The sequence below is a fragment of the Nuphar pumila genome, chromosome 6 (assembly GCF_984573655.1).
Source record: "Nuphar pumila chromosome 6, dmNupPumi1.hap1.1, whole genome shotgun sequence".
NCBI classification, from domain to species: Eukaryota; Viridiplantae; Streptophyta; class Magnoliopsida; order Nymphaeales; family Nymphaeaceae; genus Nuphar; species Nuphar pumila.
Window position 1 is genome coordinate 9,370,190 of NC_143254.1, and position 19,676 is coordinate 9,389,865.

At 39.4% G+C, this 19,676-nt stretch overlaps 1 protein-coding gene across 1 annotated transcript in view; it reads right to left on the reverse strand.

Moving 5' to 3' along the window:
* Window positions 1-11,650: 11,650 nt before the first annotated feature.
* The window catches only part of LOC149833883 (BI1-like protein), a 31,362-nt gene continuing 23,336 nt past the window's right edge, over window positions 11,651-19,676 (reverse strand). The window contains exons 2-4 of the mRNA XM_090011085.1: window positions 13,976-14,089; window positions 13,726-13,883; window positions 11,651-12,077 (exon numbers count right to left, since the gene is read on the reverse strand). Of these exons, the coding sequence (XP_089867211.1) occupies window positions 11,871-12,077; window positions 13,726-13,883; window positions 13,976-14,089 (479 nt within the window). The 3' untranslated portion in view covers window positions 11,651-11,870. The remainder of the gene's footprint in view (window positions 12,078-13,725; window positions 13,884-13,975; window positions 14,090-19,676) is intronic.

A 19,676-nucleotide genomic window follows, 5' to 3' on the forward strand; every position in this document is an offset into this window, starting at 1 on the left:
CTCACCCATGACATGAAAGAGAATGATTCATGTGGAAGACTCAAAATGATTTTCTTTGTTGGTTCATATCGCCGACCCCAATTATTTTGGGATGAAGGCATAGTAGTAGTAGTTGTTGTGTATGTTAAAGAGAAGTATTGAACAGTTTTGTTATTGTCTTGTCTTAATCACAACTCGCGTGGTTGGTAAGAGCTGTCAGTGCACGTCTTTCTGCAGTGGGGCGTTGCAGGTTCAAAACCCCAATGCTATGTTGAATAATAATCAGTGGGGTCTGACTAACCGCATCTTACCTTTCAAATAGGGATGGCAGTGGACTTGGGGAAAATGGGGTGCTACCCTGCCTCGTCTCGTTTCAACTGAGGATGAAAGACATGAAACGGAGATGAAGGTGGCGATGGACTTCCGTTTTTTCCCGCCCTGTCCCTTTCTTCGATCCCCACCTTGCCACGCCTCACCCCGTCCCTTATCCTTCTTTAGAGATGACAGTGGATCGAGGGGAAACAGAGTCCTGCCCCCACCTCGCCCCAATTGAACCAAGGATGGAGAACATGAAACGGGAATGGAAGCGGAGATGGAGGGTAGGATTTTGAGACGAGGTGGAGACCTTGTCCACATCCCCGATCCACTGTCATCCCTACTTTTAAAAAAAAAATGTGCATACCTTTGGCATAAAGTTAATGCAATGTGGGCAAGGAGAGGGATACTTTGAGAAGTTGAACACTAGAAACACCAAAACAAGGCCGCAGTCAATGTGGCACCTCTTGGCCCAGGTTCAGGATGTTTAAATCATAATGATGGTTTTTCTTTGAAATAAAAAATAAATAAATGTACTAAGATTTTCTTGATATTTGCTCAAAAATCCTAAGATATTTTGAAAAAAAAAAATACCGACAATGAGATTTTGTGACTATGGATGCAACTCATGTTTGGGGTCTATTGCAATGCAATCTGGATCCTAGTATTGGGACCAAGTCAAGTCTAGGTCCAGATCCACTTGGCTCTGATGATGAACGTGGTGACGAAAACTCTTCATTGATATGCGAGCTTAAGGCAGGAGATCCTTTTCAAAAGAGTACCAACTGAATGAATGGAAAAAAGTGCAGACCGCAATAAAAAATAATAAATGAATATTAATAAGTGGAAAGCCCACAAAAGGGGATGGAAAAGAAAAAGTGGAAAACGTCTCTTTTTAGATAAAAAAGGAATAAAAGAATATAAAAATGAAGTGAACTTACAGTATAAAAGAAATACATCTAAAAAGAAGCTTTTGACAAGCAGAATGTATTTTGTACGTTTCAGTTTTTTATTGTAAACAAAAAATAATAATTAATAAGAGTAAGATTTTTTTTCCCTTGTTTTTTATAATCTTCTTCGCTACTTGGGTCAATCTGGATCCAATTTAATGGTTTCTCTTATTTGGATTTTGAAACTGGTTCCAAGTAGTCAGGCTGCAGCACTTCACGCTTTTTTTCCCCCTCATATTTATCCACAGAAAACCCTAGTCAAGGAGAGCAGATCAGGTGATCTGTCAAATCACTTTAAAAAAGTGATTTAACATCTTCACCGTTCATTGCTTCATCCCAAAAAGACCTCATGTATTTGTCCACATTGTGGAGGGTGAGGATGCCAAATTACTTTTCGAAAAGTGATTCGGTGGATCACTTGATCTGCTGTCCGGATCAGGTGGTGGGACACGAGAGATTGACATTCTGCCGTATCCATATAGCCCACCTCCAAGCAGGGTTAACTTCTCTAGGCTGCTCTCCTTGTCCATCAGGAACCCTGCAGCTTTGGCCGCAACTCAAAGGGATGCACACTCAGGGTATCGAACTCTTGACGTCCTTTGACTTAAATGTCTTAAGCCAACCCACCTAGCCAGATGATGCGTGAAACCCTTGTAGGCCCCTATGCTGCCTGCATCTTGAAAATCCCTCTAAAGATCGGGGGGGGGGGGGGGGGGGGGCACATTGGATCTGGGTACAGGACCACATAGATGCGCAAATGAATTGGGTTCTTAAATCATCAAATGGATCCAAGATTCAGATCCATATTAGGACCACAGCTGCAACCTCTTGTACACCCTATCTGAGGCTCCACATTGTTTTCAAATAGGTGTGACGGTCCTTTTGTGTTGGTCTCTTTTGGGAGGAGAGAAGTTGGTATTGCCTTTCTCTGTTCCTCTCCCTTCTATAAAAAAAAATGATTTGGTGGTGGTGGTGGGCTTTGTAAGAGGAGGACAAAGTTTCATGAAGCTTCCTCACAGCATTACCAACCATTCAAGGTGGAGCCAACAGTGCCATAGTGGTCCACCTACTCTGTCATGGAAAGAAAAGTTGACTAGCACATGCATGCTAAAAGTAGGGCCTACATGGTTCGGGTAGGAACCCAGATCCATGCCCACAACCATAGTCACAAATATCAGTTATATTACAAACAAATAATGATTATCAGGATATCAAAGAACGGTAAATAAGGGGGTACTTATTACCTGTAGGGGTGTCAACGGGCCTGGTTTACCCCAACCCGATCCGAATCAAACCCTTTAGGATTCGGGTACTGTGATAAATAAGAAGACCCAATTAAGACTCCGGTCCGGACCCGAAGGTTCGATTAATACATGAACCCAGGTTTAGTTTGTGAAATTTTATACCAGACCCAGATCACCCGACCCAAGTTTGGATTAAGACCTACACATTTTCAATGTAAAAATGATAAAAAAAAAATTTGTTTTACAGGGTATGGTTCGGGTTTGGTTAATGTAGTTTTTATTGGGTCCGGTATGGTTTTTCTTATAGTGGACTCGATTAGACTCAGGTCCGGACCCGATCTTGTATCCTAAAATCTGATCCAAGTCTGGTTTCACATGGGTCCTAACCAAACCCAACCCAACCCGTTGACACCCTTAGTTATCTCCTACTCAAGGAAGCATCTTTCCTTTGAAAGAGCCACTCTAGAGGGAAAGTACTTCCTCGTGGCAGTGGTATACATGAACTCATGGTGGGGTTTTATGTTTTCTCTTTTCTTTTTTTAAATATCATTTCCTGCTAAATTCGATTGGATAGGTCAGGTTGGTAGCTCCCAGTAAGACTTTGGTCCAAGGCAGTCATAATAGGATCTTTGGTTTTTTTATTAAAAGGCAAGCTTGGGTTAGGCAGACCCCTACCAGATATATCTTAAGCTCCTTCTGGCAGAGGGATTCGAACCTGAGCCTTCAGCTTGGCACAGGACCCAGCTTACCACATGGGATACCACCTCGGTGGTACCAAAATAGGGCCTTGGTAAGGCATGACCGCATACCTCGTGAGATTTATGAAAATCTTACGAAAAATATTGCGAGAAATTACCTGAAAGTTACAAACGATAATATCTCATGTTTTTTCATAAAAAACACATAAATATCATGCTTTTTTAAACACAATATTTGTGTTTTTATGGTCTATTTATCGTAAAAACCGCATGCTTTTTATTTTTATTTATTTATAAAGAAAATTATATTTTATATGTATTCTTTACTGCCAAGATTTTGCCGAAAATAACACGAAATTACAAAAAATTTATTTTTCGTCTTTTACTTTTGTCACTATGGTCATGCGTATAGATCCAGACAAGTTTAAACCTGATTAGAATGGACTCAACTTTTCCTTGCTAATTTGGATTCAAATGACCAACTTGAACTAGGTTAGGTCTGAGCGCAGGCCTACTAAGTGACCCGGTTCTGGGCGAGGGTTCCTCATAAAAAATAAGAAAGAATAAAATGAAAAAGATCTGAACCCAAAATGAGCTCCTCCTGAGCTGGATCAACTTCGATCCAGTACCCTACTACAGACCATTGGTAAAGCAGATGGCACATGGACGGCACAAACAGGTCCTTTTATGTCTAGTTTTCTAGGAAAAGTGTTGATCTGACATCCCTTTTCTCGAGTCCGCATTGGGTGCAATCACATGGCACAAAATTTATGCATTAACTACTTGATTGCCCTCAATCAGGCCTTGGGCCCCACAAATGATAGGGCCTGTCTGCAAGATGGAGGGTGATCAGGTGCGTGGTGCGTAATGCACAAATATTTCTGCAATCATATTGCACCTGTTCCTTTTCCCTTTTTTTCCCAACTTGACCCGACCATTATTGGGTTTGGATCCAGCCTAAGAGTGAAAAGTGATTGAATTCAGACCAGACCATACCTGATTTGAATCCAAATATGAATTATGTAAATAGATCCAAATCCATGTCCAGATTCAACACGTAAAAAAACCACAAACGGATAAGATTTGATCCTAGTTTTTTTATATAAGTCCACATAAAATACTGATTTGATTCAAGGAATATGTAAATGTGAATCCAATGCGAAAATACATTGGGATCTTATTGGAAAGATCCACATCCAGGAATAAAGTGTCAGATTTTTGGGCAGGATGTCTGACTGAATCCAATCCATTTGCGTCTTAGTTGGGTGGATGTCGTATTGGATTTGGATCAAACTGGGTGGTCCGCATTATATATATGGCCAACACAATAAAAAGAAACTTGATATTGTATTGTTGTTTTAAAAGGCCACAATATCACTAAATTGTTGTTTATAAAGATATTGGATTATCCAAAAAAAAAATGGAGCCATTGTGATGGAGCTCATCTTAAGGATATTTGTGGGTGCGTTTGGGTAAACCTTTTTTCTGAATAAAGTTAAAAAACAAAGAGGAAATTTGTGTTTTGGGCCTTATGCATTTTCACGTTCCTGAAAGTTCTAGCTACCACACGCCTTTAAAAAGATATATTCCAGTTTCGGATCTGAATTCAACTTAGATCACATGGTAGTGACCCAATTACAGTCATGATAGGACTCCCTGTGGCATTGGATATACTGAAATTGGATAAAATCTATTAGTTTCATGTTGAAAGCCGAAACAGGTTGGGTTACACCTGATCCAGGTCCAGATTAATACCACATATATGTATGTTTGCCGAAGGGATCCTACTTTTAGGAAGACTAGCAGGGCTTCCAAACCTTGGAACAAGGAACTATAGTTGTTAGAAGTATTCTTAGGGTATGTTTGATGACTTGTTCAGGAACAAAAAAAAAAGAAAGAACATAACATTGGTTTTGTTCATTCCGTAACAACTCTTCCAAGTTTAGGGTTTGATTGGACAGTACTCAAAAGCTATGTTCCAAATGTCTGTTGTTTGATGACTGATGGCGATGTGCTCCAGAATCTCATTGTCCTAATCGAAATCCGCCTTGCTCGGCATTGGACTGAGCGGCCAAAATCCTAGCTACAGATTAATGTCCACCCCTGATTCCAGCAAAAGGATTGAATTCCAATAGCGCCTTCTCTTCCTAGCGAATCCTAGCAAGTCGGGGATTGCATTAGAATAGAGCCTTCGCTTCCTGAAAGTTCTCCATCTCTCGTGGCGGAAACCAGACGTTCCCCGAGACATTGAGCATCCAAAGGAATTGCCTGTCATGCTCATAAACCTCATGATTCATGCAATTCCCTTCAAACCCCAACATAGATCGAATAGAAACCAAGAAAATGGGTGCAAGAAACCCGGATTTCCTTTCACCCAACAATCTGAAAACCATCGGAATCCTATCATTCCGGCCTATGGTTCGTCAAAACCCACCTGATTCCTCAATAGGGCCCCATATAAGAAAACAAACATCACAAACCCTTTGTTTCCACCCACCATCCATCAAAATCTCCACAACCCAACCACCCAAAATCGAAACTCAAGAAGGTTTTATCCTCTTAGATTCTCACTTGTTTGAGTGATGTTTCCTCTTTTACTTCTCACACGCTTCCAAAACTAATTTCACTTCATGTTTCATGCTACTTTTGTTTTTCCCTTTCCCGGATGCATTTTTCTTCCATGTAAATAAGCAAAGGGCAATTCCCTAGGTTTCGAAAGATGGTGATCTCATGTCAAGTGACACCACAATCGCTAGGCGGAGTTAGCTAGGGCCTTCGTTGTTTGGAGGAATCCTGTTATAAATTCCTAATTTTCGTAGATTCAACTTTGGGGTAAGTTGGAAGGTTGCAGCCCTTTTCAAAAGTTCTGTAATTTTACCTTAAAGATTATCCTAAAGATTAGTTCACTTAGTAGCATTGCCCTTTGCACTTAGTTCACAAAGTCAGGACGAACCAGGTTGAATCCAACTAGTCATATTTGGATTCAGTTGGTATCCAACCAAAACTTCATACCTGAACCTCTCTCTCTCTCTCTCTCTCTCTCTCTCTCTCTCTCTGCCCTTGTGATGTGGTATTATTGGGTTTGGAGCAAACAGGGGAAGTTTCCTTTTAATATCTCATTAAATTTATATGGTATCAGATAGGGGTGGCAAAATCTGACCCGACCCGCCAACCCGCTTCTTAGCCGGGTTGGGGTTTGGCTTAAACGGGTTAGGCGGGCGGGTCAACCCGTTTACACGAACCCGTCAACCCGTAACCCGAGTCCCGCCAAATACATGAACACGAATCCTATTATGGTAATCGGGTCCCATCACCAAGATCGGCAAATTCTTGAGCGAGATTACGGACGATGACAGCCCTGTCGGAACCCTAATCCCCCACCCGAAGCTGACAACGGCGTGCTTCCTCACCGGAAAGGCGCTCCTCGTGCGGATCTCGACACTAGAGAATAGGTCGTTGATCACGCCGACAAACGATCCCGATGCCACCACCGATCCGTCGCGCTGCTCGGTCGAGACCACTCCTCCGTTCTCGCAAAACCCTAGCCGGAGATGATCGACCGATCCTCCGCCGCCGTTCTCCTCCAAGAGGTTGTTTACCTCCAAACCCTTGCCCGTCTTCCGGTCAAAGAAGGCGCCGGGATCATCGACGACGATCTGACCGTCTTTTTGATGGAGAAATCACCGGCCCGAGGGTTGAATCAGACGAAGAACTTGGGGTCGCGGCCGCCGCAGAGGAGGTCGAACTCGGCGCTCATGGAGAGCGGGGAGGCAGCGGGGGAGCCGAAGGGGCTGATGCCGGTCTTGACGACGAGGCGGAAGGCGTTGGAGGGGTCATTGGGGCGGTACGAGAGGCGGGCAGAGGGACCGGCGTCAGAGGCGGTTGCGAGGCTCATGCAGAGCTCGGTGGCGGAATCTCTGACCGAGACCCATTTATTAAACGAGTTAACCGTGTCGTGTCGGGTTACCCATTTAATAAATGGGTGGTGTTCGTGTTGAGGTATGCTGACCCGCCAACCTGCCGACCGGACCCGCCAAACCGACCCTATTGCCACCCCTAGTATCATATGCCTTTCGGTTTGCCTTTAAAAGCAAAACAGCAAGTCCAATGTGTACATGAAACGATAAATTTTGGAGGGACAAGCTCAACAGTGGCCCGAGTATGAGAAACATATTTGTGATTATGGTCAGCCAAGTTGCTTGGAATAATTTTACTAAAATGATCACAAAATTTATAGTTCTGTAATTAATCATCATCATCACCAACAACAACCTTAATACCAAATGCTCACCACCACTATTTGGTCATAAGTCACCATCTGCTATTTGCTAATGCTATCATCATCATGCACGATATTCGTAACAAATCATGCTTCATATACTATTTGCTAATGTCACCAACATTAATTAGCCGAACATGCTTGGTATACAATTTGCCAATGACAACATCAGCATTCATAATATTCTTAGACCAACATGCCCCATATATTATTTTTTATAATGTCATCATCATAGACCACGCATGCCACACATATTTAAGATTGAATTCAAAGGAGTTCCAACTCGGAGAGTCCAGGAAATAGCAGTGTCAATGGGAAGGGTTTGGTTCAAATCCAGGTGGAACCAGACCCAAACCTGATTTGAGATGATGGTACTGGGTCCGGATGTGGATCTAATCAGACCCACCATAATATAAACCATACCCAGATCTTATAAGGATTACATGAACCAGACCCGGACCATACCCAGTAAAATAATATTTTTTTACCATTTTTACATTAAAAAATTACTGATCTTAATTGGAATTTGGGTCGAGCCCGAGTATGGTATGAAATTTCACAAACCATAACTGGCTCCATATATTAATTGGACCTTTCAGGTCTGACCCAAAGTCTAATCGGGCTTTCTTTTTATCACCAAACCCTGACCCTATAGGATTTGGTACAGGTCGGGTCTGGGTCAAACCCGACCCATTGACACCTCTACCAGGAACCAACTGGTGGCCCGCTTTGATAAACTTAGTAGGCCAGCCTTAACTAGGGTTTGGAATTTGTCCAACGGGGAAAGATCTGGTTTGGTTGATCCACTTTAGGTTAAAGCTGGCCCATGTCAACAAAATTCAAATGTCCTTTCATTAAAAAAAAGCCTTCCATATCAATAAAACATTATAAGAAAAACACTTTGAACATGAAAACAATAAATTTGGGAAAAAAAACTTGTTGAAAACGCTTTTGGATTTCAGGTTTGGATCAAATTGAGCCTTGAATTTAAATCTTTAAGTTCCTATATCTTCTGCTATTTTCAAGAAAAAATCTGCAAATATCGACATTTTTTAAAGTCATTTATTAATTTAAGAACGAATTAAACCCGTATATGCTATTGCCATTTTTTTCGTAACTAATATGTAATTGCTAAATTTCTAACTCCAACTTATTGCATCTTTTTTTTTTAAGTTCCCACTTGGCCACTTTATCTATCTAAATAAAAGGTTCTCATAAAATTGATAAACAATACAACGCCACTTTTAACCTGATCGGGTTGACCTAACATGAATGGAGCTCGACTCTGATCCAGTCAGAACCGGGTTGGGTCAGGTATAACTTGAAGGATTTTCTGGACTTGCTTAACTTGAACCTGACCCGATCCAAATATCATACTGTACTCAACCCAACCCGAATCTCTGAATAAGGGGGAAATGCACGTTCATTATTCCTTAAAAAACAACATCACGGCACTTGTCAAAAGTTCTAAATCTCAACTTGTCATGTCATGTCATAAGACGAAAAAATATTAATTTAAAATTTTAAAAAATATAAAAAAAAATAACATTTGAAAAGATCAAATTTTAGAACATTTAAGTAGTAAAAATAGAAAATCCCGAGTATATTGGTTTACAAAAAAAAAGCACATGTAAGGAAAAGTGAAATAAACTTCACAAAATGAACAAAAACCCATCAAAACTTTAAACAATCAATAAAAACACACAAGGACAACAATAACAATGTGATTCTTACATACGTAATTATAAATTAAATTTCAAGATGAAGTAGCAAACGTGCCTACAAGATTGATGGAGGAGTGGGAGCGAGTCACTATCTGGTTTATAGGGTTCATTAGGATCCATTTTCATTATTTGGTTTTCTTGTAATTATTTATTTTGCATCTTAGTTTAGGATCATGTTTTGGATTTTATTTCATATTGGATCTATCTTAAATCCATATTGATTCTTGAGTCATGTTTGGATCATAATTTAGTTTTGCATCTATCTTAGATATGTAGTAGTTTTGCATCTTCCCCATACCCCCCCCCCTTTTATCCACTGGCAGTACCAGTTCTAGGTACCTTGAACCGAATTTGCACCTGGTTCATGCCCATAACCCATTGATTGAGACCTGTTCCTGGGTCTCGGGCGCGACTGCATTGGGGCATGGGTCAAAGTCTGGCCCAAATAAGCCCCGTTATAGCTGGGTTTGATTCTGGATCCAATTTGAATCAAATCTCAACCCATTATTTTGGTCCAAATCAATTGAACCCATCCCAGACTTGGCCTAATCAAGGCTGTACGGAGCTCCAAAAATATTTTGGATCGGGTCTAGACCAGACCTTTTATCCCCCAAACTCAATCAAAGCTCCGTCATACCCTAATATAGGTTTGCCGACTCTCAATCTAGTAACCATACCCATTATTCAGACCACCTGAACCCTAACCCAAATAATGAATATCTCCTTAAAGTATTTTTGCACAAAAAGAATCAGCAAAATATGACCATTTAAAAAGCTTTAGATTCAAAAAAATCCAGCCCGGTACAGCCTGATTTGGACTCATAAAAGGGCGTTTGATTCATGGACAGCCATGGGCAAGAGAACATGGTGTCCTATCCTGACCTGTCTGTGTGTGCCCTTATCCAAGGCTGGACAACAACACTCTTTTGGTTTTTGGTTTTTTTCTCCAAGGTGTTCAGGGGTGTCCTATCCTCCCCTGTTCCAAGGGGAGAGGGTGGAACTCTGCCGGACACCAAAAAGCTTCTGAGAGGGATGCGCAGGATGCGGTATCCCACCCGTCTGTGCTTTCTGCATTTGTGTGGGCACGTGGGCCACACAAGTTGTGTGGAAGGCGGACACCGCTGTCCACGCAATCAAACGCCCCTCTAGGTCCCAAAGTTCCGAACTCGGCCAGGCGGCCCAGGCCATACCAGATAGCCCATTCGGTCATAAGCTGCGCTCATTCACCAAGTGCATATCCAACCCTAACTAAGGAACTCTATCAAAGATATGAAGAAGAGCCCACCATCATAACTAGAGATGGCACGTTTTCTTGCTGAGGGCCCCACCCTACTCGTTCAGGTGAAGTGGCTTGGTGAAAAGAACCGAACCGTAGTCACAAATATCAAGAAGTTTTTGTAGTTATCCTGATATTACCGCCCATAGGCCATGAAAACCTTAACAATATTACAAAAACTCACCTATTTCAAATATACCAATCACACATTTATGATTTTTATTCTTTAGAATTAGTATAGGGTTAATCTATATATAGATTTAATCTTATAAAATTACTAAAACACCTTTAAAATAATAATAATATTTTTTTAAATACAATGTTAGTTTTTGAAGTTAAAAAGTTTATTTTTTTTGAAAAAGTGTTTGACTTTTCAATTTCCTCCAAGTTCAAGAGTCCTGTAATAGCCAGAAAAGTAAGCAGGCATTTTCAAAAATATCATTTTTCAAAAATATTTTATCATTTTAATAAAATTGAATCCATCTAATGTTAAACACAACTAGTTTAATGTTAGATTAACTCATTTTTATATACTCATTTATGTTTATCTGTTTTAAATACAATATACCAATATTTTTTCCAAAAAAAAAATAACTTTTAATTTGCCGATAGATTTTCCTTCACCAAAAAAAATCAAAAAATTGAGATCAATTCAGATGCTCTGGTAGCAAGGCTGATCAAACCCCACTTGGGCCAGCCAGGCACTTGCACTTGGGGCTGGGAAATGAGATGAGCTACTTGTGGCTAAGTTCATAAAGAGCTTGTTCAACTTATGAAATAAGCTTGGGAAGCCAAATCTGAACAAGTGTTATCTCAGCTCAGCTAATATAGGCTTGTTAACTAGCAATAAATATATTTTATTTCATAAAAAGTTGAAGTATTTGGCTTACAAGCAATGACTACAGAGTTCAAATCCTATTTCATATAGCCTAAAAAACGATATATCTATTTTATTAATGAGTCAGTTTAGAGTCCAAATTCTATTATTTTCAACTTGGTAGAAATGTGTAAAAAACAAAAAAGGCAGCTTGAACTCACTCGTTTAGCTCAATCTCACCATGAGCTCGCGCTCAACTCGCCATAAGAGCGAGCTGAGCTTGAACACCCTATGTGAGGCTCCTTCGGGAGAAAGGCCATAATTAAACCAATCAGGAAGTGATTAAAAACAAGATGAACTAACTCTTATGGTCACCTGAAAAGGGCCATGAGCATCACTAAGACCAGTCAGTGTCTAGTGCAGTAAAGAGATGGAACGCAGTGACTCACTTGGTCAGTGAAACACCGTTTAAAAGGATTCATTACAAGTATATGTCACAAGAAGGAATTACACACAACATTAAGAACAAATTGATAATAGTGTTTTCGGTCATTTATGAAGCAGACACTGTATTTGAAATCTCTGAATCTACTGGTTTGAGCTCCTCAGAAGCTGGAGGAGGGAGATAAACAGATTAAGGATGTCAAGGTAGAGAACAACGGATGCCCATATGTACTCATCGTAAGTGAATCGCTTGATCAAGTTGTCAGTGTCATAGACGATGTAGGCGGAGAAGACCAAAGCACCAAGGCCACCATAGAGAGCAATCGAGGCTGATCCAAGGGGGAAGAATGCCTGCCCATAAACATGTCAGAGAGAGAGTCAGAGAGAGAGAGAGATGCATTAGCGTGCTAGCACTTCACAGTTTATTTCTTATCCATTTGGTAACTAATGGAAATTGGAGCAGCTATAATGTTTCAGTTGCAGAGCAGAATTATTTGATTCCTCCATTATTATATGAAAGTCAATTTGATGCAAGTTCAACCTCCCCATACTCCAAGAAAGCCTAAAACTTCCTTGCAATGCCACAACTCTCACAAGAGCATCATGCATGGAGATTTGTATCTGACAAGAGCAGAGTAACGGGTATGGGATAAATGAAATATGCTAAAATGATGTGTGCTAAATGAGTCTATCAGGTTTTTTTTATTTTATTTTTAAATTCTGATGGTACAGATGTGATTTATGAAATTGATTTTATAGGGATCAGCTCTTGAAGTGTTTGATTCCCACGCATGGATGGGCTTTTATAAGTTTCAAAAAATCAATGGTCCAAAATCTTTGTAAATTTTCGAGGCTCCAAATATCATTTTTTTCATCGAAAACACATGATCCAGGTATAGATTTCTCGTAAATTGACCATGCCCAACACATTTATGGGGTTAGAACTGCGAAAAAAGCACCGGAAGAGCAGAAAAACCCATTTAGCACATATCATTTAGCATATTTCATTTAGCACCTACCTATTTCTCGAGCATAGATTAAATTTTAATTTAAACAGATGGAATATGTCCAGGCAAGCTAAAAGCCATACTAACTTAAAATCTGTCTACAGAAAAAGAGCAAGTATAGATTGTTGGGAAGTGAAGGAGTGTTAACAGAAAAAAGGTTACAATTAGGATCTGTTTGAGAGCCGATTTGAGGTGGAGATGGGAGGACAGATGGAGATACACTGAATCCCTAAAACCGATACCCCTGCTGTTTCGTGGCCCGGATTTGAGAGACGGGATTGGAGATGGCCTCTGCTCCAACGCCAGCTCCCAAACAGAGTCTTAAGTTTGTTGGGTTGTTTCTAATGATGTGTTCTAGTCATTCCTTATTCACACCTTTGAACATTTATAGTTAACATTCAACACTGAATTTGAAAAATGGAAGTGCATAGTTCCTCTCTATTAGGAGCAGCGACATGAAAATTACACTACTGGTCTTTTTGCTCTATTAGTGCAGTCCCCAGCCTGAATAAAGCAAAGGATTGGCATTATGCACCAAAAGATTCTGTCATAACTCACGAAATTGAGCCCTATGATGCAACATGATCACAACTTTCTTATCAGAAACACAAAAGCTGTTGTCCATTATATCAAGATCTTACTGTAATAACTGTGGATTAAGATATAAGCTGCACGCTTCGTACTTCAGTCTAGGGATTTTAAAAGCTCGATATGCACGCAAAGTTGCAATTTGCAAACTAATCTAGCAGAAAAGGCTGCTACACACCAAACTTTCCACAGCCACAAACCAACAGAGGGACCAGTGATACACTAAATTTGGATTCATTTTGCTAAAAAATCATAATATATCAAATAAAAAAAGGTTGCAAAAACCAAATATGAAGACTATTAATATCAAGTAACTTAATGAATAAAAAATTTAGGAGGAAGAACATATGGCATAAAACAATAAAATGATGAAACGTTATGCAGCCAGCGATGAGAAACTTGACCTGGATGAAACCAGTGACAATCAGGAGTATAAGAGCAGAAAACAAGATTGGTCCAAGGTAGCTGAAGTCCTTGCCCTTCTTTGAAGCCCAGAAAGTATAGCCAGTCAAGGAAGAAACCACAGCAGATGTTAAGATCAGTGCTTCCAGCACAATTTTTCCTGACAAATAAGAATGTTAGTGGTGCCCATATGATTCCGATGCATAAAGCATTACGTATGTTTGTGTATGTGTGGAAGGGAGAAAAATGCACCTTCTGTATTGGCACAGGCTACGCCAACTGAGAGACTCAAAAAGGCAGTGAACAACCCAAGAAATACAAAATTCAAAGGATGCTTCTGCTGATACATGTACAAGGGGAACATCACTGCAAATCAAGTTTGACATGGCTCAGCAATGTGTGAAAACATAAAAGAAAAGGACCAGAAGTCCCACAAAATCACATTAAAAAGCCAAATTTGGATACTTCAAAGCTAATCAGGTTGTGGCCCAAAACCAACCCTTCAGTATATACTAGAGATTCTCTAAATTGACAGGTTTAACACGAACAGGTTTCTACTTACTAACTAATCCCTAGGGATTTGTACAAAGACAGATATATAGTCACAGACGCATATGTGTGGGTGGTGGGGGTGGGGGGGAGGGCCTATGTAACATGGACTCTTCTAACAGGGCACCGCACCCGCACCCATGCGGGTGCAACACATGGACACGACTTCCTTTGTGTCAGGTGAAGTCAACCACACTGAGTTTCATTTCTGTCCAAAAGTAGATTCAGTTAACCCTAACCAAGTCCAGTTTTATCTATATTATATACATAAATGCACACACATACACGTAGTGTTAACTTAAAAGTGTTAAAAATTATATATATATATACCCTCCCAAAACTCCCTCACCCAAGTTTTTTTAAAGTGCCGCATCGCCACATCCACACACGCACTTATGTGACATAGGGGAGAGCTTATCCTTGGTAATGTCAATAGCACCATACTATCTACTAGAAGGTCAACAACACAGGTATTGCTTACTCAATAGCCCTTGTAAATCAGTTTGCCATGGTTTGTTTACTAAAAGACATGCTATGGATAGAATTATTTTTGCAAAAAAGAAAAATTTTATGAAATGTGGTGCATTGTGGTTCATTGATATTTGATTGCTTCAAAACTTGTCTAAACATCAGAATCTCCTAATCTGATGTGTTCTACTTTGGAGATTCTGTATGGTAAAATTTGTTAATATAGTATTTAGGTTTTGCTGTAAATATTTATATTTTCTATTTCTACTTTTTTGTTTTCTTTATTTTCATTTGTTCCCCTAATAAGGGTATTTTGTAAATTTGGCTAGCCTAGTGATGACGACACAACTGAACTACAGCTGTCGATCTCTCGAATGCGTGTACACACCAAGTGTACGATGCGGGAGCGACTAAACCTAAATGAAGAAATAAATTTTCAAACAAATATTTTTGTTGTTTTCGAAAATAAAACACTAACTATGCTAGACTCACTAAGACTATATACGTATATGTATAAGTGTACCAATATATATGTATATATATACTATATGAAGGATATATATTGGTGAATATTGTTAAAATATATGTAATAATACCATAATACCCGATAGGGGTATTATGGTCTTTTTACAAAGTACCCAATAAGGGTACTTATTTTATTTCTTTTATTTTACTGTTTTTTATTTTTGTTTTTATTTTTTAAAATGTATTTTTTGGATACCAAAAAGGGGCCCCACAATGGAGTCGTTGGGGCCCCCAACAGTCACATTTGTGACCGTTGGGGGCTCCCAATGACTCTATTGGGAGCCCCTTTGGTCTCCTTTTCTTATAAATAGGGGGAACCCCCCTTGTATGTGGTATTGCTCTCTAGAGCTCCTCTTCAATAATAGTGATATTATTTTTCATGTGTGTAGCCTTTTTATAAGGCCCTTCGTATATCCCTTAGTAGATTTTCTCTCTTGTGCTTGTTGCACTTGTCCGTGTAGGACATAGTGAATGCTTTAGCATTCTTGGTTTCTTCCGCATATTTCATTACATGGTATCAAAGCCATACGATCTTCTAAAGGTAAAATCGTGTCTCTCTCTACTTCCTTTCTTTCACATCTTCATTGTGTAGCAATGGAAGTCAAGATCGATCTATCATTCAAACTCAATGGGAAAAATTACATGATGTGGGCATCCGCAATGGAAAATAATCTCAAAGGCAAGAAGCTTTGGGGTTATGTAATGGGAACCGTTCCGGAACCCCAACTTAAGCTCACAAAGATGGAAGGAGATCAAGAGAAAGCACTTGAAGGCGATGCTCGTCTCAAGGCCATTGAAGATTATAATCATCAAATGAAAGATTGGGAGAGCAACCATGCAAAAATCCTAGCATGGTTTATGAATAATGTCGAACTCAAGGTATGTACAAATATTGCAAAATTCCGCCGGGCAAATGAAGCTTGGTTTTTTATGAAGGGTATGTTTACCCAAAAGGATCTTGCAAGAGCTTATTTTTTGCAAGAAAAAGTAAGAACAACAAAACAAGGTGACATGAGCATACAAGATTATTATAGTGCTCTAAATCCTTTGTGGGATGAATTGGCTCTTTTAGAGCCTAAATGGGTGGCTATGGAGGATGTGGTACTAAGACAAAAACAAATGGAACAAGATAGATTGTTTCAATTTTTATTTGGGCTTCGTCCCGAATTTGAACAAGTGAGATCCTCACTTCTCCATAGATCCACGTTTCCTCCCTTAGAAGAGGCTATTGCCGAGATTACTCAAGAAGAGACTAGGCATAGCATGGGTAAAAGCATAGAGGAAGTTCTTGCCGTATCTAAACCCGGCAATCATGTTAAAACATACAAACCACCTCATTTTGGTAAGCAAGGGAGTGGTGGAAGAAAAATGATTATATGTCATCATTGTTATGAGCCGGGACATATTAAACCCGTCTGCCCAAAGCTAAATGGGGCATTCAAGCCAAAGGTGGCTTCCGTTGAAGAATCCACCACCAAAGAAGATGACGGCAAGAACGGGGATCTCAAAGATACTCTTGGACAAATCTCCTTGGCTCTCCAACAAATTTTAAAGGTCACTTCTTCCACCTCCGGTGCCGCCATTGCCTCATCATCACCTCCCGGTACGTACTCTTGGATTTTAGATTCCGGAGCCTCTTTTCACATGACTCCTCATGAAAATGCATTAACCAATGTGCACACCAATTCAAAATTATCTTGTGTCTCTACGGCCGATGGAACTTTTCTCAAAATAAATGGTATTCGAACTCTTGATTCTAAAAATATTCAAAATTTTCTTGTTCCAAAAGTTAGAATAGTTCCTAAATTAAATCTTAACCTCTTTTCCGTTTCTCAAATAGCCGACCATGGATGTGAAATATCTTTCTCATCCCAAGGGTGCTTTGTGCAGGATCTCCGGTCCGAGAAGCGGATTGGGCAAGGACATAGGAAGGGAGACCTTTATTTTATGGATAACTTAACACTTCCAAATACCTCATTTTGTACTTATGTCCAAGACAAAAATATTGAAACTTGGCATAAAAGGCTTGGACATCCAAGTTACTCTAAAATGTATCTTTTTCCTTTTGGAAACAAGTTTTGTAAAGAAAAAGATATCAATTGCAAAGATTGCATTTTTGGAAAAATGAAGTCTACTCCTTTTCCTATTAGAACCTTTGTGACAACAAGACCTTTTGAATTGGTGCATTCCGATGTATGGGGACCATCTCCGGTTTTATCCAAAGGTGGTTATTTGTATTATGTTACATTTATTGATGATTATACTAGATACGTATGGATTTATTTTCTTAATGTTAAATCGGAAGTTTTTAACTTCTTCAAAGAATTTCATGCAAAAGTTCAAAATCAATTTCAAAGTCAAATATCCATTCTTAGATCTGATTCGGGTGGAGAGTACTTATCAAATGATTTTCAATCATATCTAAAACAACATGGCATTTGTCATCAAAAATCTTGCCCAAGAACTCCTCAACAAAACGGTCTAGCGGAGAGAAAACATAGACATATTTTAGAAACCACTAGATCCTTACTCATTTCTAAAAATATTCCTAAAAATTTTTGGGCCGAAGCCGTGTTAACCTCCACCTATTTAATCAATAGGATGTCATCTTCAAAATTAAACAATATCTCTCCTTATGAAAAACTTTTTAATATGACACCCGACTACAATCGTCTTCGTATTTTTGGGTGTAAATGCTTTGTTCTTTTGCATAAAAGAGATAAATTGTCATCTAAAGCAATAGAATGCGTATTTTAGGATATGGTGAAAATCAAAAGGGCTATAGATGCTTTGACTATAAGAACAATAAATTATTTGTCTCCAAAGATGTGACCTTTTTAGAAGATGAAAATGGATTTGAAATTTTGGAACAACCAAATGAAATTGATTATATGTTTATCAATGATCTTTTAGAAGACTCAAATGATGATCTTTTGAGTCATCCGGAATCTTTAGAAAATATTCATGATAATGGTGTATCACCAACTAATGGTGACAATCTCCAAGTATACACTCGGCGTGAGGAAGCACAACCTATTAGTGCTTTAGAAAAATTCTTGCGGATTAATGAACCCCTAGAAGAAACCTCTCTTAGGCGTTCTTCTAGAGAGTCCATTCCACCAAATAGGTTTGTCTCATATGAAACTCTCTCACCTAAATATAGAGCTTGTCTAATTGCCTTGCATTCTTACTATGAACCTTCCCACTATAATCAAGCAAAAAATATTCCTCATTGGGTTGAAGCAATGAAAGTTGAACTAGATGCTTTAAATAAGGCTAAAACTTGGGAAATAGTTCATCTTCCTCCAAATAAAAAAGCTATAGGATGTCGATGGGTCTACAAAGTCAAAACAAAAAGTGATGGTTCCCTAGAACGTTATAAAGCTAGATTAGTTGCTAAGGGATATTCACAAGAATATGGCATCGATTATGAGGAAACTTTTGCCCCCGTGGCTCGCATGACAAGTGTTAAAACTCTAATAGCAGTAGCATCATCTAAGAAATGGCCTATATTTCAATTAGATGTTAAAAATGCCTTTCTTAATGGTCAGTTGAATGAAGAAGTATATATGGACCCTCCGCCGGGAATTAATGTTAACCAAGGTCAAACTCTTCGGTTATTAAAAGCTTTATATGGTCTTAAACAAGCCCCTAAGGCTTGGTATGATAGATTTAGTGTTATCATGTTAAAATTGGGATTTCGTTCATGTTATACTGACACTGCTCTTTTTGTTAAACGTGCAGGTAATAGTATTATCATCCTTCTGCTTTATGTTGATGATATGATCATCACTAGCAATGATGAAAGTGGTATTCTTAATGTTAAAAATATGTTAAAACATAATTTTGATATGTCTGATCTGGGTTTTCTCAGGTACTTTCTTGGTATAGAAGTAGCATACTCTCCTCGAGGGTATATATTATCACAGATGAAGCTTGCTGCAGACATATGTTCCAAATCTAGGATCTCAGATGACAAAAAGGTGGAGACTCCCGAGGTTATCAATGCTAAACTACGACTGGAGGATGGAGTTCTGCTGGATGATCCTACGCCCTACAGGCAACTCATAGGCTCCCTCACCTATCTGACTATCACCAGGCCGGATATTGCTCATGTTGTGCACTCTGCAAGCCAATTTCAGCATGCTCCTACATCTGTGCATATGAGTGCTATGCTCCGAATCATTCGATACATCAAAAATACTTTGACTAAAGGGCTATTCCTATCCTCACTCTCATCCTTAGATTTACTGGCTTATACTGATGCTGACGGGGGAGGAAACCCAAATGATCGAATCTCAACTACTGGCTTTTGTGTTTTCCTAGGAGATTCGCTAATTGCTTGGAGGTGCAAGAAACAGCAGAAAGTCTCGTTGTCTTCTACTGAAGCAGAATACAGGGCTATGGCAAC